Source organism: Chamaea fasciata, unplaced genomic scaffold (assembly GCF_029207755.1).
Source record: "Chamaea fasciata isolate MVZ Bird 193981 ecotype frontalis unplaced genomic scaffold, bChaFas1.0.hap1 SCAF_3, whole genome shotgun sequence".
Taxonomy (NCBI): domain Eukaryota; kingdom Metazoa; phylum Chordata; class Aves; order Passeriformes; family Sylviidae; genus Chamaea; species Chamaea fasciata.
Window position 1 is genome coordinate 68,106,226 of NW_027094088.1, and position 21,198 is coordinate 68,127,423.

Here is a 21,198-nt window from a genome sequence, read left to right on the forward strand (position 1 = left end):
TTGAAAGAATCACAGAATCATTCTGGTTGGAAAATACACTGAAGATCTTTTAGTCTAACCAAGAAGCAGCTATTCATCCCACTGAACCTTTCTTTTTTTGCTATAAAAATAACAGATATCTCATGCTAATTTGTCCAGTCTCTTTCTGCCCAGCCCAACAAAATCATTCTTGGCTATTGAGCAAGTCACCAGATCATGACTTCTGGTTTTAACAGTGTCTCAAAAGTTGGGTTATACTGGCTCCTCTGAGCTAACTCCTACCTGTGCTTTGTCTTTAAAGCCGCATTGTTTGTCCTTCTGTTTAGCGAACTCTACTCTGAGCCTGGTTGTACGTGATTGTGTCAGAAGTCAATTCTGACTTTTTGTCATACTTAAGTCAGATTTTCCAGCTGGAAAGAGATACAGCATAAAATGAGTTTTCCTTGTGTGTCTTCTAGAAAGAAGGCTGTCTTACTAAAGAGGTATTTAAGGAGAACTGGTAGATGTGGTTGCTTTTCTCCATGTTTCAGTTTAGACAGCACTCACTCAACTACAAATTGTAACTCCCAATAAAGAGTCATCATTTAGAACCCAGAGTTCCTTCTGATTAGTTAAAGTTACACTGCAGTATGTGTGACACAATATTACCTGTAAACATTCCAGTTAACCTACTGGCAAATTCTGTTCCATAGGAATGGCTGTTTTTCACTGCACATCTGTCTCTTGCCAGTAGCTGAGTTCATTTTATGCTTGATACATCCTGATGCCATCAATAAAGCCTGATGAGACCTCAGTTTTGTTATTTGTAAAGACCCAAATAATAGAACTATGTAAAAAAAATCCAATGAAAATATGCTTTCTAAGTATTTTTGCTGTTGAATGTTATTAAAAATCCTAAGAGATTGCCTGTTTTAAATATTGTCTCCTAGTCCAGATGCTGCTTTCATAGAAACCAATTGTGACTGCATCTTTTTTAAACTCAACATAATTTGAATGCAATCCTGTTTATATTTTGTTCATGGAAAATATTATTGTAAATTATATGAAGCTCATTTTTTCTTGTCCCCCTGCCTCTCTAGATATGACCCAGACATTTTGCTAGGCTATGAAGTCCAGATGCATTCCTGGGGTTATCTCTTACAGAGGGCTGCAGCACTGAATGTTGATTTATGCCAGATGATTTCTCGTGTGCCAGGTAAGTTATTTGTTTAGTTCTGTTCCAGTAGAAGCAAGTTGAAATCTATGAACAAATTTTAAAAACAAATGCAGAGTATTTCTTCAGATAGACCTTTTTTTTTTGTTCTTGCTCCTGTGTTGTTAATAGTATAATCACACACACAGCCCCCCAAAAAATCAGAAATACCAATGAGGTTCTGGTGTTTTCTGAATTTTCAAATTCCTGGCATATTCCACTTCTGTGTGTGTCCTGTATTCATGAACCTGGACTTACATTCTGTAGTTGTGTTTTAAGTTTTCAGTTATTGGAGGTGCTTCTGCTACCAAATCTTCTTTTGCTTTCCTTGGTTCCAGTCATTCAGAGTACCTGCCATATTCATCATTTGTGATTTCTCTGGCTGGAATACAAGAACATTAAATTGGTCCTGAGCAGCAATTGTCCTGGACAGCAACTCTGTAATAAAATCCTCACTTTCAATGATCATTCTTGTACTTCAGGCAAATTTTATTTGGCCCAAGTGCTGATGCTTTCCTCAGCATTTGGAAAAAAGTCTGTTTAGTCTGGCAAGAAAACCTGGATGAGGATGGTTAGCCTAGTGTCTATACTTAGCCAATCAATAGAAGCCATCATGCTAAATAATGGAGTTAGGGAACAGTTAAATAAATGTGCTGTTGCACCTGAGAAGTGTCAGGATGACTTTGTAAAATGAAAAACTCTCAAAAATTTGTTGTAGCTCTTTGCAGTCATCAAGGTGATGTGGATGAGGGAGATTTTAAAAATCAAAACAGTTGAAATGCTGGTTTTGCCAGGACTCTTGCCAAAGATCTGTACATAAATTAAATTGCTATAAAATAAGAAGTCCATTACTGTGATTGTTCTATTATAAACTTGGACCTGTTGCTTTGTAATGGTTGCAAAAGCAAATGTTAGGAATAGAGCAAGGAAAATAAAAAGCAATGAATGTTAATGTAAAAATCTGTAGTGTGCTTGTACCTCAGATACTGAGGTTGTAGCCTCCTCATAACCTTCCCCCCTATCAAAGTGGATATAGGGGAACTGGTTAAGATGAGAAGGGTAATCCAAATGTGTCTAGTAATTTAGTAATTTGAGATTCCAGAAGAGACGAAATGGTCTAGGAAAGGTAAAAGCCTGTGAAATATTGAGGGATGTAAAGGGAAATAGAGATTGGATTTTCATGGTCTTTTCCAATGCAAGCAACAGAAATCAAGTGAAGCTACCAAGTGGCAGCTGTAGAATAGAAGTTGATTTTTAATCTCATCATTGCTGAACTCTTGAGTCCCTTGTCACAAGGTAGTACAAATGCTTAAAGTGTACATTGCTTTAGAAGGAGATAAATTCTTGCAAGAAAAATCTATTGAGATGTGTGATACATGTGAAAATAATGTCTGGCCCAGGAAACTGCAGATGGTTAGAAGCTGGAAGAGCTGTAGGGACAGAGACAAGAAAACACAAGAAAAAAATCTGTATCTTCAGCTGAAAGTTGTTGGCAATTGAACTTTGGTGAATTTTTAAATACTTTATATGTGAAAACAAGATCACATGATAGTTTAAATATGAATAGGCCATCAATGCTCATAAGTTTCTTTCTTCAGCACAAAGCTCTCCAATTTGTTCTTCAGGAATAATAATGGATTGCATTAAACTTGACATTCAGTTTCCCTGATGGCTCAAATTGAGATGATACACTAGTTGCAAAATAATGCCTCTGGGTACAGTCTTCAGAGGTACTGATGGATGTTCAGAAAAATCTTTGGCATCTGAAGATTTGCAATGTCTATGGTAAGAGGAATAGTAAGTGTTGCAGTCAAAAATTTCTTAAAACCTCCAAAGATTACAAAGATTTACTGCTCTAGAAATATGGCTGAACAATGTCCTCAGTTTGGGATGTGTGCCTCTGCTGTTGTTCTCAGAGGATGAGTCACAGTTCTTGTCTTGCAGGACAGCTCTCTCTACACTGTAGTTGATGTAGAACCAAACAATTCAGTCAGCAAAACTGTTATAAGTACCAATCTTCCTGACATAAACTCTCCCTCAAGTTACTGATTTTGGGATACACATGAATGGGTCCTCAAAGAAGAAAGGGAACTATATGGTTCCTAATGGTAATGTTCCCATGTACTTCACAGTCAGGTTTCCTTCCCTACAGCTATGAAGTCCCACACAACATGGGTTCAGTTCTAGTGAAGGAAATGAGGATTGTAGCCCTTAACATTTTTGTACATGAAGTTCAAGTGGGCTTGCAGAGCATAGGCACAATCTGCACAGCACTGGTGTTTATAGTGCGGATGTTCCTGTGCCAGCTGGTAGATGCACACTCAGAAGTGGAATACATAACACTTAAGTGTTCGTAAGAAATGGTGTTATTTTAAAGTGAGTAGGGGTTTTTATGACAGAATTGCAGCAGAAAGGTGAGAAAATCATGAGCTCTTCCCAAAAAATATCATGCCATAAATGTGGACTTACATGCATGACCATATACGTGCAAGTTGTTGTGTTCTCTTTTGCTTTGTGGCCTCCTTGTCCATCTGTCTTCCTCTTGGTTTTTCAATCCCTATGCTTTGTATTTTCCTCCCTTCTTCACATGCTATATTTTCATAACAGGAAGTGCTCCTTCAAGAAGTATGCCTCTCTTTCCTCCTTTTGAAATAAAGATGGAAGGAATTTTTCCTTTTCCCTTTTCCCTTCCCTCTTATCAAAAAGAAAGGTCTGGTGTTGCTTTATTTGAGTAAAGGGAGCTAGTGAACTATTCATAAGCCATAGGACACATCACAGGAGAAGTGCATGCTGTGCCTGTGGATGGTGGCATTTTCTGTGTGTGCACTGTAGCCTCCTGTTTCCTCCTTTGCATTACAGCTCAAAGTTAGGGAGTGGGTAAGAGAGGCACTTGGAAGATAGGAGGAATGTCCTGTTCTGCTTCTTAACCAGCATAGTTCCCATAGAGGCATACATGGTTCTGGTGATACATTTCCCACACCAGTTGTGAAGTAGTGCAGGTTTTTGTAATATAGTGGTGCTCATCACAGGCAGAGTTCATCAGGCAGTGGGTCTCTCTTGTGATCACAGTATACTTTGCTTCCTGTTTTTTTAACAGCAAGACATGAAGCAAACTTAATATAGGGAATCTCCTAAAGAAGTCAAAAGAGAACTGAGATGACACTGCGGAAAGTAGAACTAACTGATAGTTTCTGCTTCCAACTGAAAAAAAAAAAAAAAAATTAAGGGGGGAGAAATACAAGTTCCTCACTTTCACAGGAGATCCAGCATGTGGAAATGAAGAAAAGCAGGAGAAAAATTGTTGCTACTTGGTGGCACATTTTTTCCATCCAAACATGGAAAGAGAAATTGCTGGTTTTCCTCCTTAAAAATCTGAAACAATAAGGAGGTTAAAAAATAGTATGCATTTTGGTGAAGTGTACAAAAGGTCTGCTAAATTTTGTGGAGGATCTGTGATTCACTGATAAGGTCAGTAAATGACAAATAGGTTTACTTAGCCATATTTTAATTAATATTGCACACATTTGAAGATCAACATACAAAATTAGTCTGTATTATGTTGTTTCTTAGCAGTTCTGCAGCATTTCCAGCAATTTTTACTTCTGTTATCAATGGTAAATGTTCTTCACAACTGTCTGAGGATCTGATCATTATTGCAAAGCAGTGTGTATCCACACTTCTACACTCTCTGTCTAAAATGTTCTGCTTTTTATTAGCAGGGTACTGTACAGGCTATTGCTGTACTTGATAAATGAGTGGTGGCAGAACACAAAGCAACCGACAGTTTAAAAATGGGTATGGATTTAGAATTCTGGGGAAATTGCCTTGAAGTGATTTCTCTCCCATTAAAGTAATAATAAATAAGACTGAGGATCAGTGCTTTTTCGTAGTGTATTTCAGTCTGTATGGTACATTTTAAAAAACATCTGTGTAAACTCTGGAAAGAATACCAAAACAGTAGACTTAAAATGACTGAAAAAAAGATAAAGGAATGCATACCAAAAAGACTGTCTTCTCTTGTGCTGTAATATTCCAAAGCATGAAAAAATCAAGGATGGCAAAAAAGGATATATTTCTCTACTTTAGTCACTGCTGTCTCACAGAAAGATTCAGAGTGCTGCGTCTGCATCTGCAGTGGTTCCTTCCTGTTTCCGTCTCCCTGTGCTATCCAGAACACATGTCTACCTACTCGCACTGCAGTGGGCTTGCTTTTACTGTATGAAAGAGACTGAATTTTCTCTCCCATGATCTGGTTCAGACTGTGTAAGGCCATTGCAAGTAAAGCCTTGAATTATAAACTCCTTAGGGCAAAAATCTTTTTTTTCTTTTTTTTTTCTTTTTTTTTTTCTTTTTTTTTTCTTTTTTTTTTTTTTTCTTATTTTATATTATGCACTACTGCATGTGCAGCTGACTCTCAAGTAACATTCAGCATTGCATAACCAATATATTCACTATGGAGAATATATTGCTTTGGACACTATTTCAGTGAAACCGAAGTAAGAGTTCTCTCACAAAGGGCAAGAGCAGAAGAACCTGGGGGAAGTTTTATTTAAAGATTGTGTGTGGATGACTGGTAAATAAATAATTTTGTGGAATCAGCAGTAATCTTTATGAATTCTTATTTTTCTAGAGAGCACACATTGGAAGAGGGATGTCTTGATCTGGTTTTGACTCTTATAACTTGTCTAAATATAGTCTCCTTTAATGTCTGTAGATGAAAATAAAGAGAACAGATTTGCCACTGAGCTGGATGAATATGGAGCGGATACAATGAGTGAAATACATATTGTTGGGCGAATTGTCTTGAATATTTGGAGGATGATGAGACATGAGGTAAATTTTTTAAAAGGTTAATGTTTTGACTTACTAGGTTTTCTAATTATTGCAAACTCTGTTGAAAGTTTCATGTAACTTCTAGATCTCTTTTTCTTTATACACCTTTTCAAATAGAGTAGTTTGCCAGTTTGTGAGAATGGGTTTTGCATATCTCTAAACTGTAAAGTAATGAAGCCCTTATTTTTCTATGTTTCTTAATGATATTCCACCTCACTGATTTCTGGGTTTTGAGAGCAGCTTACTTTTTTTAGGAATTTGTCTAGTATGGTGCTTTTACTGCATTAAGTATTTGAACATATTTTAAGCTGTCAGATTTACTTCCCCCCCCCCCCCCCCCCCCCCCCCGTTTATAACTTTACATTTAATACTCAAATCGCCCAGTCTTTATAAATTTGTTCTGACCAAGTTCAGACCTGATCTTTATGAACTGCTTAACTCTGCATATTCTTTTCAACTGATACTGGATGCTTTTTTGTGACTTGTAAATGGGGAGTTCTAAGAATAAATACTAACTATTTAAACAAAATGCTAATAAGAAGTTATTCAATTTAGTTCTTGCAGATTTTGAGAAGTAGAGACTTTTCCATTATGAAAGCCATCATGCATCTTGTCATGTCCACTGTGTTTTTCTAGGTGAATCTAACAAATTACACTTTTGAAAATGTGGGTTTTCATGTTCTTCATCATCGTTTTCCTTTATTCACGTTCCGAGTTCTGTCTGATTGGTTTGACAATAAAGCAGATGTCTACAGGTAATGATCTATTAATCCATTTTTGTGTGTGCCTTTTGTTTGCTGCTTTTAAGGCCAGATTCTTAACATTGGATAGGTGTAAAGTAAAGTCAACATAGGAAGAAATAATCAATTTGACTCAGGCACTAGGGCAGTGTATATGCAGCAACATGAGCTTATTTACTTGGATGTTTTGTATAGTTATACCCGTAATATTACAACAAAATATTTTCAGTTACGTTTTCAATATACCTGGATAGATGTAATGTTTTGAAGTTCTGTAATGTGTTTGTTTTGTTTTGTGTATAGTATTCATCAGAAGGGCTTTTAATGAACTGCCAGGCTTCTGTTTCACTTCAAGTGCATGTCAAGCAAGTTAGGCTTGAGAGTATTGCGAAACAGCACACAAGATGTTAAGACAGTAACTATCTCTGCTTACAAGTATCTTCATATGACATGTATCACATTCAGCTTCACTCTTCTCAAAGCAATTTGGTATTGTGTAATATGAACTATTTATGGAACTGTGTTCTGATCTGCACATTGTTCATGACACATAAAATTTCTGTAAAAGTTGAATATTATAACTAAGTGGAAACGTGGTTTATACTGAAATTATGAATTTATTTTCAGCTGTGATAGGCATTCTTAATACAGAAAAATGTTTCCTCAAAAATGTTTTCCAAAAAATGTAAAGAGATGAGGAGGTAGTATGTCTGTTTTAGTAATCTTTTGGGTCAGTGAGAACAGGATACAGTGTATCATTGCTAGATGCCTTAACACAGCATGCTGTAACACATTCTGTGTATATCTTTAGAAAACGTAAGTGTATATTCATATATGCCACCCTTTTGAAAGAGTTGTATGAAAATGTTCTAGAGGAAAATTTTATTTGCTGGTTTGTTGCAAGTTATAAAAATACATTTGTCTTAGTAGAAAGAACAGCACTCTTCTGATAGTTTATAACAAGGTGTTCTCTCTCACAGATGGAAAATGGTTGATCATTATGTTAGCCGGGTTCGTGGGAATCTCCTGTTGTTAGACAAACTGGATTTAATTGACAGAACAAGTGAAATGGCAAGAGTGTTTGGCATTCAGTTCTTACATGTATTAACAAGAGGCTCCCAGGTAAGACTTCATTCTCTTTATACTTCACAAAACTAAAATAGTTTTACGAAATACTCTAGTTCTTCGGTATTTTCTCAGTCCATATGTGTATTTTCATAGGGTCACAGAAGGCTTTCAACATGAATTAACATGAAATTGAAACATAAAGGGTAGTGTTCAATCTATTATTGCTGCTTTTGAAGTGCCTAGTCTCAGAGTTTAAAAATAGCTGCTAGAGTTCCCCAAAAATAATCACACCAGTGAATCTCTTCTACTGCCTTCAGGAACACTAAGCTTTCCCTTTGAGTTGGTATTATTCACACTTAGATGAGACTGAAAATGAGTGCTTTCTGAAACATTAAGAAATATAATTAATCATGTTTTAGAAAGATGAGCTTGGTTTCTTTCAGGGCAGACAAAGCAGCATTGAATATGTTCCAAGTGACATTTCTGATGCAGCAGACCTCTGGGTGAGATTTTACAAGAAGACAAGAGGGGCTCTGGCTTTATTTAATACGTGTCATGCGAGATGTTTGTGGTTCTCTTATTTTGATACCAGCATCAGAGGGAAAAGGGAGAACAGAGCAAGATGTGCACTTTGTTAGAGAGCCCAGCAGTCTCCAGTAATACCAAAAGCTGTCCTTGACCAGATTGTGGGTGACTAGGCTAAACGAACTGCTTTCATGGCTACATGTGAGACCTGAACAGCACCTGAAATGAGAGTTGGCTACTCTGTCCTGTGTTACAGCTTTTGTGTTATCATAAGCCAGCCAGATATGGGAGTGTCTGAAGCTGCAGTTTCCTTAACATTTCAATCCAGTTAAAAAACTTTTGCCACCTTTTTTTCTTGGACTGCAGTTGCCTTTGTCACCTCTTGACCCAGAGCAGGTTCTTGTTGATCTTTCTGGAAATGACCCTATATTTGGGGTAAAAAGGGGAGCAGGCAGACAGACACCAGCAGCAGAACCATGGCAGTGTTCAGTAGGTATTTGCCGGTTTAACTCCCCAGTCTGGTTTACCATATTACCAGAAAATACCACTGTTGGAGCAAGGGAAGAGAAATGCACAGTTAGGGACAGGGAGTGTGGGACCGGCATACTGCCAACAGAGATGTGCTTAAACTGTCATGATTGCAGCCCACAAAGACTGTTCTGCCTGTCTTTTTCTCAGATGTCTGTGAGTGGGAGTGAGCAACAGAAGCATGCTGCATTTTCTATCCTGACTGTTCTTTTCTCTTCCCTTCTGTGCACTTATGTTCTGTTTCCATTGAAACTTTCAAGATCACAAAAATGGCACTTACAACAATTCCCAGTCACCTCATTTTTTTTTTACACAGAAGAATCACTACCCTTTCTGAAAATACTCCTCCTTAGTTAAAAAACATGTTAAAATGGAATAGTAATAAGAACAGATTTCATATATTTTATTTTTCCATGTTTGTATCTCTCATTGAGTTTTACAATAACTTTTAAGAATTATTTTGTTTTATTGTATTAAGCCATCTTGAACATTTCTTAGTAGGCTAAAAATCTAACAAGAGATGGTCATAAGCATACAGGTAATAAGTCAGATGTTAGAAGAACTTGCTGGGTTTTGCATGGGAATCAGCAGGGCTCATGGAGAGAGCTTTAAACTTGATTTGAAGGGGGAAAGGAATAAGACCAGGCTCACTAGAGATAGACCTGGGAGCATCACACCAGTGTTTGAGAAACAGCGTCCTAGCAAAGTCCTTTGGTCTGCCGTCTCAGTGGTGGTAGGGGCTGGAGATCCACATGGGAGCAAAGACAAAAGGATTATTCATGTGTTAGGAACCACAAATGCACCTGAGAATGGAAACATAGGGATTAGGGCTTCTCCTCCTGCCTATAAAAAGGTGGTAGGATCGATAGCCCAACTGAGGTGCATCTGCACTCAGTGTGAGTAACAAACAGGAGGCCTGTCTTGTTTTGTATCTTTATTGATGATCTGGGCAATGGGACCAAGTGCTCCCTTAGTCAGTTTGCAGACAGCTCCAAGTTGGGAAGGAGTGTTGATCTGCTGGAGGGTAATAAGGCTCTAGAGAGGGATCTGGACAGGCTGGATTGATGGGCTGAGGCCAACTGTGTAAGGGTTCTGCCCTTGGCACCCAACAACCCCATGCAGGGCTACAAGCTACAGCAAGAATGGCTGGAAAACTGCGCAGGGAAAAAGGACCTGAGAGTGCTGGTCACCAAGCAGCTGAACATGAGCCAGTGCGTGCTCACGTGGCCAAGAAGGCCAATAGCATCCTGGCCTTTGTCAGAACTTATGTGGCCAGAAGCACCAGGTTGTCTGTCTTTACTTAGCACTGGTGAGGCCACACCTCAAATCCTGTGTTCAGTTCTGGCCCCCTTTAGTACAAGAAGGACACTGAGGTGCTGGAGCGAGACCAGAGAAGGGCAGTGGAGCTGGTGAAGGGTCTGGAGCACAAGTCCTGTGAGCAGCAGCTGAGGGATCTGGGGGTGTTTAGCCTGGAGAAAAGGATGCTCAGGGGTGACCTTATGGCTCTCTGTAACACCCTGAAAGGAGGCTGTAGTGAGGTGGGGGTCAGTCTCCCAAGTAAAAAGCAATAGAACAAGAAGAAATGGCCTCCATTTGTTCCATGGCTGGTTTAGATTGGATATTAAAAAAAATTCTTCTCCAAGAGGATGGTCAGGCATTGGAACAGGCTGTCTAGGGTCACCATCCGTGGAGTTAAGAGATGTGTAGATGTGGTGCTTGGCAGCGCTGGGTTAACATTTGGATTTGGTCATCTTAGAGGTCTTTTCCAACCTCAGTTCTATGATGCTATGAAAACTAGGGAAAAAAAACCCAAAATCTACATCTTGCCAGAACCAGTCCCTGACCACCTTGTCACACATCCAAGTTCATCACTGGACACAAATTAGTGTGCAATTAATGCAAGGCAGCAGTGGCAGTTTATGTTGCTCCCTAACTACACATCAACCCCCAACCTCTTTTTAAGGTGCAGGGTCTTGTTAAAGCTGTTGGTTCTGTAAGTTCACTTATAACTTCAAGGTTAAAGAAATTATATTTAACCCATTCAGTACAATGATTGAATACATAGTGTGTCAGGCAGATGGTCTTTAACAGTGATTTAGTTGCTTACAAAGCACAGGATTTTACGACTATATGGGATTGTTCTTTGATATTTCTGGATTTTCAGTCCCTTTCCACTCATGTATGTAGTTTTCAGCTATTTTGGTTTTTCTTGTGAATGTACACACTGCATACCTACCCATTTGTGCTTGTAAAGCCTTTACTAAAGCATTGAGTAATACACAAATAAATAAGGCTGGGTTTTTTTCCTCTTCTTGCCAGTTACACATATGACATTTTGTGGTGTCTTGAACAGGGTATTTGTTGTTCTGTGCTTCCTGTTCTACTTGTGGTATCAGAGAGAACAGCATGATGCGGAGTACATTTACTGCATATTATACTTTGTTTTCTTTGGTGATCTGCAAGTGTTACAGTACTACAGTTTAGCAAATGCTCATTCACTGACAGTAGCATAGTCATCCACATGTATTGTTGAAGCCTGTTGGATGTTTATTTTTTCCATATATTAAAAATACTCGATTTTCAATGATTAGGGCTAAACAAAGAGGAAACACATGGAAAAGCTCCACTGTATGTAATACAAAGTACAGACTCATCGAACGGTTAGGGTTGGGAGGGACCAGAAGATGATCTAGTGATTTAGAATACAACTAAAATATATGTTAAGAGCATGGCTATTTATTTTGGAGAAGTAGTTACCTGTACTTTAAATTCAGGAAATATAAGTGTGTGCTTGCCGTAGTTAACACACCTTTGTTCTGCACTTCAGAAATGATAATGGTTATATCCAAACTGTTTTGCAGTACCGTGTGGAGTCAGTGATGCTGCGCATTGCAAAGCCAATGAACTACATTGCTGTGACTCCCAGTGTCCAGCAGCGAGCTCAAATGAAAGCCCCACAATGTGTTCCCTTGATCATGGAGCCAGAATCCCGCTTCTACAGCAACGCTGTTCTTGTCTTGGATTTCCAGTCCCTATATCCTTCCATTGTCATTGCATACAACTACTGTTATTCTACCTGCCTGGGACATGTTGAAAACTTAGGAAAGTAAGTTGTTGCTCTTTTCTCGGAATCTTTGTTTCCGTAGATACCTGAGTGTCTTTTCTAAGGTACCGAGAACCCCTGGTTGCCATTGGAAACTATGGGCATGTATGAATAGCACCATTTTCTGTTACACAATACAGATGATAAAAATCTCCCATGTGGGTGTGTGCATGTGTGTATACACATACATATACACATCAATATGTATTTTTAATTAAATAAAGAATTAGACTCTCTTCTCTTAAAAACCCATGGAAACAACTCTGTGCATCTGTGTATGTACACCTCTTTGATCCTTGTGGTGATGCTGGTTTTTAATACTGCTTCAGAATAAGTTAAAATTATTATAAATCCACCATCTGTCTTCAAAACTAGACTGGGGTTATTCCTTAATGAGTTATGATTGTTCCTGTATCACATGTAGTTCACTTAGGTTCTAATTACTAAAAATTAAATGGTACAATTGAGTTATTCTTTGTAGCATCTTTTATTGAGCTTAAGAGTTATTCTGTTAATTGGAAAAAGATCTCACTGCTCATTATAATTACTTCTATAAAACAGTATTTTGAAGAATGGAAAGATGCCTGCAATAATTGCTAGGTGTCACCATCAGGTTTTCACGTTTCTGATTTGAAATTCTGAATTTGTAGGAGGAAAGTAAGTGCAGTGTGGTACTTGGTAAACATGCATGGTTTCCATAGGGGATTACAGTATTGAGCATATGCCTCCACTAACTCAGTATTTGGTAATAATTCATAACACAGAGCAGAATTGATAAATTATGTATGCATTGGAATTTAGCTATTTATTACTACTTCGTTCCTAGAACCTTCTGTATGTGGCTAAGAAATTTGAAATTGTGTTGTGTTTGTTTATACTTGAGATTATTCTGTCCTTGCTGGCATTATTAGCATCTTAATGTGAGTGATGTTTTTGCTTGATTAGTCTGTAAATGAATTGTCTTCAAATTTAAATTTTCTCTTTATTAGGTATGATGCATTCAAATTTGGCTGTACATCTCTGAGAGTACCTCCTGATTTACTCTACCAGATTAGACACGATATCACAGTGTCACCCAGTGGAGTAGCTTTTGTCAAGGTAATGATATTAGCGCTCTGTGACAGCATTTTCACTGTCTGTTGGCTGACTTAAGATCAAATTGGTATTGTAGCTTCTATTTTGCTGCATTAAGAGCAGACAGAAAGGGGAGGTTCATTCTCTCATTTCACAGTGTTTTTGATATTTGTCAAAGTGCTGAACTTCTGGCATTTCAGGAAGTAAAATGTCTTTATGCTTTCCTTTATACTGAAGGCTTATTTCATCTATAATTAAACTGTATTTTACTTGTGCAGTTTGGGGATCAAACAGTAATTATCTGTGTGTAACAATTCATTTTTCTCCTGCCTGTGTAGCAGAATGCTTTCTTAGAAAAAGGGTAATGATTTGGGAAATGAAACTCCCTGACTTGCTTTCTATTGTTCTCATTTTGTAACGTGTCCTACTGGCTGATGTGTAATGTATATGGCCTGGAGCTGTTAAAAATAGTTAGGCAATCACCAGCATACCTGTATTTAATGTGAAACAAATCTTTAAGTAAAGAATAGTTGCAGAATTTTTAAATTTTAAAAACTTCCTTTCCTTAAATTTTGGATTTCCTTCAGCATTTAATACTTTGAGAACTAACAGCTAGATATTGAAGTCCCGTTTTAGTTAATAAGGTTATCTAAACATTGCATCAGCAGGGCTGATGAATACAAAGAACAAAAAGCTATTTGTTCTGTTCTTAAGAGCTTTGCCTGTATTCTAGGCTCCTTGTAATACTTGTGGGAAAAGCCAAACTGTTGGTGGCTAGGGCATCTTGCTAGTTAATTTGTCTTCCTATCAGTGGTTAACTATGAGTTCTGGGGTTTGATTTTACTCTTAATTGTTTATGTTGCGCTTTCTAACACCATGTTTTTCTGTGTTCCCTTCATGGCAGCCTTCAGTAAGAAAGGGTGTGCTGCCAAGGATGCTAGAAGAAATCTTGAAGACCAGGATAATGGTGAAACAGTCAATGAAGGCTTATAAACATGACAAGGCTGTGACTCGAATGCTTGAAGCTCGTCAGTTGGGTCTTAAATATATCGCTAATTTTACTTTCGGCTATACTGCTGCTAATTTTTCTGGAAGAATGCCATGCACTGAGGTAAGGGTTGCAGGTAAAAATGTATAAAAATGTTGGAAAGACACTAGTCAGATAACATATTATTATTTGAAACTAACTAAATACCTTCAGAAAAGCTGTTTTTATTTGTAGTACTGAAAATCAGCAACTCAGGATTTATTTCTGATATTGTAGAAAAATATAAAGGTCGTTGTCTTCTTTTTCTTTCCATAAAGGAGCATTTGGAGTTGCCATTTCTGTAGAGCTGTTTCCAAAGGTGGATTGGATTACAGTTCTAATAGTGGAAATAGAATAAAACCATTGTAGCTTTTTCTTAGTTTTCATAGGAATCAGCAGAATCCAAAGACAATCCTGAGCAGTCTTATCTTGTTCCATAGATTTTAATATTTCTAAAGAAGTTTAAAACAAGTTTTTCTTTATTTTCATACTTAATAATTTTTTATCATTTTCCTAAGTTAAGCAACCTTTTTATTGATTATATGCATTTAAACCATGAAATAAAATATATCAACTCAACACAGTGATTTTCATAACAAGATCAAGCAAGATCTGTTTACCAAGAGCTAGTATTTGGTTTAGCAGTAGAATAAAGATTTTCAATCTAACTTTGCAGATTGGAGACAGCATTGTCCACAAAGCCAGAGAAACATTGGAGCGTGCCATTAAACTGGTGAATGATACAAAAAAATGGGGTGCTCACGTTGTATATGGTGATACAGACAGGTAATTCATGGTCTGCTTTTTAAAATGTTTTAAAATCAAAATAGTTCTTCATAGATAGATTTTTGCCTTTGTCTCAACAAGGCAAATTTATGATGCTGAAAAGGGTATGTGGATCTGCTTTGGATGTTGCTTTACTGCCTTGCAGAATACGCAAAGTGAATAATACCGAGTTTGCTCAGGTTTCTTTAAGCACTTGAAAGGTTTCCTTTCTTTTGAAAATTATGTGGAACAGAAAGAGCAGGGCAGTATTTTTTCAGTTGTGAATTAATATAAATCTAATTTAACAAATTATTATTTTTGTCCCTGTTTCTGATGCCATTTTTATTTTGGAAAATAGAGTATATATAACACAGTAGGCATTGCACTTTGAGGAAGGCACTGTTTTAAGCTTCAGAAGTGGATACAATTCAAAAGCAGCCACCAGAGCATACAAAGATATTATTAGGCTGCCTGACATACATTTTCTCAGTCAGTCTTTCATCTAAATAGTAGCCATGCTCTAGGCATATCCATCTCTCTTCCACACTTGGATAATTTTTCAGCCATTGGGAAACAAAGCTTGTCTGGCTGTCCTTTCTTAATAACTTATGAATCCAGTGACTGATTTCAGCTAGATCTGATAAAAGACTTGACATTTCAAAGATGCTGAATTCATAGTGGTTTCATAAAAAAAAAAAAAAAAACAGTTGGAGAAAGGAAGTAAAATCCTGCTGCTGCCCTTAGTGAGGAAAAAATGGCATACCAGAACTCTTTACAATTTTTTCCCGGGAACTCCAGTTTTACAGTGCCAGGGAGCAGTCCATTCCCTGCCTCATCAGAGAGTCACAGCATTCATCAGTCCTGTGGCACTCCTCATCTCATGCTGAACACTGAAGTTTCTCAGAGTTTTGGGTTTTCTAGCTGAAGAAAGGGAGTACAACTCATAATAACATCCCTGCCTTGCTACCAGGAAACTGTAGCTTATAATTTTCAGGAACCATGTTGAATAGATTTGCACTCACTTCCGGTGTCTGATTTCTTGTAGCATGTTTGTACTCTTGAAAGGAGCCACAAAGGAGCAGTCTTTTAAGATTGGTCAAGAAATTGCTGAAGCTGTAACAGCAACAAATCCCAAGCCTGTTAAACTGAAGTTTGAAAAGGTAAAAGGAAAATATTTTGCTTAAAATGTGTCAGATGTTAGCGAAACAACAAAACAGAAACGAAACAAAATAAATCCCCCCCTCGCAAAAAAGTGGAAGATAAAAGCTTTTTCTGAACCCTAATGTACATAAGGATAAACAAGTCATGTGCTGTGCTGCTTCTGTGGGTACATTGCAAGCTCCTTAATGCCTCAGGGACCTTTTCAGAGGAGCACTACAGTGTGAACAATAAAAAGAAATATTCCTGATTTCACATCAGTGGCTTGTTGTGCTGGCAGCATCAGGCAGTTTGAATTCCTGTCTCATTCATCAGTTTGGAAATATCTCCCTCAGTTTGATATTGTATACCTACAGTTGAATCAATGTGTGCAACTTAGCAGAGGAAGTGGTCACCATCCCCAATTCCAGTGCATTAATTACAAAACTGATATTTATTTTTCAGCCAGCCTTGGCACACTTCAGCCTATGTCCATGTGATACATATACCTGTAAAATGAAAAATCATAAAAATTCATTCAATAGGCTTCTGGAAGAAATACTAACCACAACAAATCTATAGAAGAGTAAGGCAGTATGTTACTGATTTTGCTGGAAGTTTGTCACTGTAAAGTCATTAACAAGGTATTCAGGTCAGTTAGCATTAGTTCAGGTGCTGTGGCTATTTTCAAAGTACATACCTGACTCAGCAAGGTCAATCAAAATTTGTAATTCTGAGGCAACCTGAACTCACTGCTCCCTCTTCCATGAGAGTCAGGAAGATGTGGTATTATCCTGGAAACACTACAAAGAAAGAATTGTTCTCCATTCTTTCATTTGTAAGTAGTCAAGGAATACTTACACAATCCGGAATGAAATAAGAGGTTGGAGAAAACAAGCAGAAGAGACCATTACCCTTAAAATCCATTCCTGAGAAAACCATTCTCCAAGCACAGGCATTTAAAAGCCATAATGGAAATAATCTCCAAATGGAAATACTAGCAGATTTTTGACATTATCCTTATTAGATAAAGCTTGAAAACAGGAACTTCTAAGCCTCTACTTTTGTTGGGAACATTTTCTTCTCTGATGTTTAAAATGAAGTTGTCTTTATAAGAAAGAAAGATAATAGCTACATTAGATATGGTGACAGGTGCAATCCAGGAAAGTAAAGATACTTGCACCCATTTATACTGTGTGTTACTTTCCATCTGAGCTTCAGCTACATGAAATATAAAGTGATTCAGGAATGGAACACCACAGAAGCCCAACTTCCTCAGCCATCTTAAGAGTCCTTTGATCTATTTTATCAGTTGTAATGATTTAACAAAAAAAGCAAACAAACAAAAAAGAAAAAAAAACAAACCCCAACAAACAAACCAACAAAGCACAGTATTCCTTAGGAAACCTCCTATGTTCAAAGTCACCTTATATTCCCAACACATTCCAGACTGAGCTGTCTTCTTTCCAAACATTTCAGGTCTACTTGCCATGTGTCCTGCAAACTAAAAAGAGATACGTGGGTTACATGTATGAAACACTGGACCAGAAGGACCCAGTATTTGATGCAAAAGGCATAGAAACAGTCCGAAGGGACTCCTGTCCTGCTGTTTCCAAGGTAAAGTATCCATAGATTTCTTCCTGAATGAAATTACAATCTTCTGGTTTTTCATATTTGTCCTTTCTTGGAGTTTCTAGTCCTTTGAGTTTTCTTAATCTTCATCTGTTTTTCTTGTGTGAGCCATTTGAAAGATAAATTGAAGATCTTTTACAGCATTAGAAGGACTTGTATTTTACAGCTTCTACTTCATCCCCTAGAAACCCCATAAAAGCCCTTGGCCCATGTAAGCCCTCTCAAAGACTATTTGTCCTAGAGTGACCATTCTCGATCCAGTTCACTTTAACTGGGAATATTACTGCCAAATGAGTGATACACACTGGTCTGTCTTCCAAATAGCTCACTTACATAAACTTAGTTCAGCTAAGAATTCCTTTAAAATATGCTTTCTTGACTGTTTATTTTAAGCTGTATATTGAGAGGTTAAAAAGAAATTAGGAAATCCTATTCTTAGCCAAATTAAAAGAAATTTGTGCCAGTAAAAAAGGTAACCACACAGAGGGGTTTACTAAAGTCATGGCAAAATATTTTACGTGGCACAGAAAAACTTCTTCTCTCATACTTTGGAAGCTTCTCTAATTGTTGAAAAAAATCTTTGTGCTGGAGCATGGATGATGTCATGAAAGATGTGGCAAACTGAGGAAAAAGTTGTCCAGTAATGTGCTTAGGAATGTCTTGTAGTGGAAGAGACTGCAACCTGTTGTCCTATCACTATCCTAGTTTATCGCTGGTACTTTTTCTAAGCAGTATAATTGTATTTCCATGTAATTTACTGAATTAATTGAAATTAGTTCTCTTTTTTTAAACATATATGTTTTTCTCACCTTTCTCCTTTTGTTGTAAAGATACTTGAGTGTTCTATCAAGCTGCTATTTGAAACACGGGACATAAGTCAGATCAAGCAGTATGTTCAGAATCAATGCATGAAGTTACTGGAAGGAAAAGCCAGCATGCAGGACTTCATCTTTGCAAAAGAGTACAGAGGGAGCTCAGCATACAAACCTGGAGCCTGTGTACCTGCTCTGGAAATCACCAGGTAATGAGATCAAGTGCTAATCATAGATAATTCTTATCTTGGCCTTTGTGCTTACAGGTTATGGGTAGGAGCTCATAGGTTTTTTTTTTCTTCATCTTTGTACTGACACGTTATGGATAGCAGATTGTGGATACTTTTTCTCTTGACCTTTGTACTGTCAAGTTACAGGTAGCAGTCAGATGTCTTCTTCAAATACTGTTGAAGCAGTTGTCCCTGACTTTCTTCTGTGTGTGAAAAGAGATGGTCCTAGAAAGCCATTTTGTAGTCCTGGAAAAGAGCCACATGTTCAAGAGGAAAGTCTTGTCGGGACACTCCAACAGTGTGTTGTTCACTTCTGTTACTTACAGCTTGGGTTTTGTGCAAGTGCTGGACTCTGCATGGTTACTCATCACTCATGGTTATTAGATCTGTTAGACATTGTGACAGTGCTATCTCTTAGTGCTGTGAAATACATTACCAGGCATAGTTCTTTATTTTTAAAAAAGTACCCCACTTAAAGTTAATATTTCATCCTGTTGATATCCTTGATCAGTACTAGAAAAAAAGATAATGTAAACTGGAACATTTTGTCACCTTGCTTAATATTAAAGCTCTTCCAATTAAGCTATACTTTTTAAATAAAATAACATCCAAGTCCAGAACTGATACCTACTTCAAATTGAATTGTCCTTTGCTTTCTGAGTAAAGGATAATTCAGTTTGAAGTGGGTATCATTCTACTGAGCAAGCAGTCTCAGCAAAGGACCAGAATTTGACCAGAAAGCAAATTGTACTTGAGCTCTTTTTAGTACCCTGGCTGTTCCTTATTAAAATATTTCTTTAAGGAAGTGGTAGCTAGAAAACAGTCTGCATGCAAATCCAAGCGACCTGAAACAGACCATGCTTTAGGGCTTGTGTCCCAAGTTCTAAAATGTAGATCCGATCATGAGACAAATTAAAAATGAAACATTTTGTTCCTGTGCTTCATAATAGGCACTAACTCCAGTCATCTGGAGAGCAAGTAATCTAATCAGGTGGGGAAGCTTACAGGCAAATGAAGTAACTGTGAATTTACCTCTGGATGCATTCTCAAGGCTGTGTTTTGACAGGAGAATGCTGGCCTATGACCGTCGCTCCGAGCCGCGCGTCGGGGAGCGCGTGCCCTACGTCATTGTGTACGGCATGCCCGGCCTGCCCCTGATCCAGCTCGTCCGGCGGCCCCTGGAAGTGCTGCAGGACCCCAGCCTGAGGCTCAACGCCACCTACTACATCACCAAGCAGATCCTGCCTCCCCTGGCCAGGGTGTTCTCCCTCATTGGCATAGATGTCTTCAGCTGGTACCATGAGCTGCCCCGGGTAAGTGTTTTCAAACAAGAGATACCAAATGCAGTGCCTCTGTGTGCTCTTTGGCCTTGTTACTTCTAGTGGAATGAGCTTGATAGGAAGCAACAGCAAAGGTTACTTTGTAAAGCAGTGTTTGGTGCTCAAATATGCAGTCCTGAGTCTTAGATTTTCTGTGTGGGGTTTTTTTTCACCTATTAAATCAGTTTTTTCAGCCAGCCCTTCTGTGCAGGGTTGATCACAGTCATCTTCTGTTTCCTGATCCTTTCTATAATTTAAGAGAATGTTTTGCCATAACTCTGTATTTTTAACAGTATGTGTATGTGCATCTGTTTGGCCATACCACCTTTTAAATCTCTCTATATTAATTGTTGGAACTCCTGTTTTTCCGAAATGTTCTGAAGATCTTTCCTCTGTATAAAAAAGGGGGCATGCCCCACAACAGGAACACTCGAAAAATTTTTATCACCAGAGATTTAAAACCAATAATATCCAAACATGACTTCCCCAAAAATTAAAGAAATCATCGAGATGCAGGAAAAGAAGCATTAGATAGCTGGATTTTAGTTTGTGATTCCCCTTACAAAAAGGGATGGTGAAAGACAGTGTATCTGTGGAGTTTGGTTACTCTGCTCAGAACAGACTTCAGCAGCATAGTAACACATCATGTTCCCACTGCAATGTTGCAGTATTGCTGTATTTCCCAATACAGCCTTGATTGATTTCTTCTTCTTTTCTTCACCTTTCCAATGGCACCGTGGCAGTCACCTTAAGTATCTCCAACAAGCTGTTCTAAAAAGGTGAAAAGAGTCCTGGCTTTCTGCAAGGCCAAGGAGCAGCAAGGAAGTCACAGCAGGAGAGTGAAGGATAGCACAAAGCAAAAGCCGTGCAGCAGCAGGAGTAAATGCAGAGAACAAACTTGCCAGGGTGATGAGCCAGTGGTGGAGCCTTGTCCGAGGAAATCAGGGCATGAGCTAGTGCCATGAACCAAAGCCCCACAGCAGAGCTGTGCCCAGGACTGCCCAGCACAGACACTCGTGGGCAAGCAGCATCCAGGAGGCAGCCACTGGGGCTGCAGCCAGGGCACGTGTAGATGAGAATCAGATCAGCACCTACAAAAGGAACAGCTGCAGGAGGCAGAGTTTGAGGTGAGATCAGGAGTAAGCATGTGACCAAGGATTTTTTTTTAGTTACAGATTCCCTGTGAAATGAGTGTGGGGAAGGGCTCTGTTCAGTGTATCACTTCAGGGCCAGT

The 21,198-nt window shown here is 38.2% G+C and overlaps 1 protein-coding gene across 1 annotated transcript in view; it reads left to right on the forward strand.

Moving 5' to 3' along the window:
- REV3L (REV3 like, DNA directed polymerase zeta catalytic subunit) overlaps positions 1 to 21,198 on the forward strand; it is a 115,652-nt gene that overhangs the window by 90,109 nt on the left and 4,345 nt on the right. The window contains exons 19-30 of the mRNA XM_066179405.1: positions 1,059 to 1,174; positions 5,886 to 6,004; positions 6,641 to 6,759; positions 7,725 to 7,866; positions 11,727 to 11,971; positions 12,958 to 13,066; positions 13,947 to 14,153; positions 14,746 to 14,855; positions 15,880 to 15,994; positions 17,451 to 17,588; positions 18,434 to 18,624; positions 19,712 to 19,958. Coding sequence (XP_066035502.1) covers positions 1,059 to 1,174; positions 5,886 to 6,004; positions 6,641 to 6,759; positions 7,725 to 7,866; positions 11,727 to 11,971; positions 12,958 to 13,066; positions 13,947 to 14,153; positions 14,746 to 14,855; positions 15,880 to 15,994; positions 17,451 to 17,588; positions 18,434 to 18,624; positions 19,712 to 19,958 — 1,858 coding nt within the window. The remainder of the gene's footprint in view (positions 1 to 1,058; positions 1,175 to 5,885; positions 6,005 to 6,640; positions 6,760 to 7,724; positions 7,867 to 11,726; positions 11,972 to 12,957; positions 13,067 to 13,946; positions 14,154 to 14,745; positions 14,856 to 15,879; positions 15,995 to 17,450; positions 17,589 to 18,433; positions 18,625 to 19,711; positions 19,959 to 21,198) is intronic.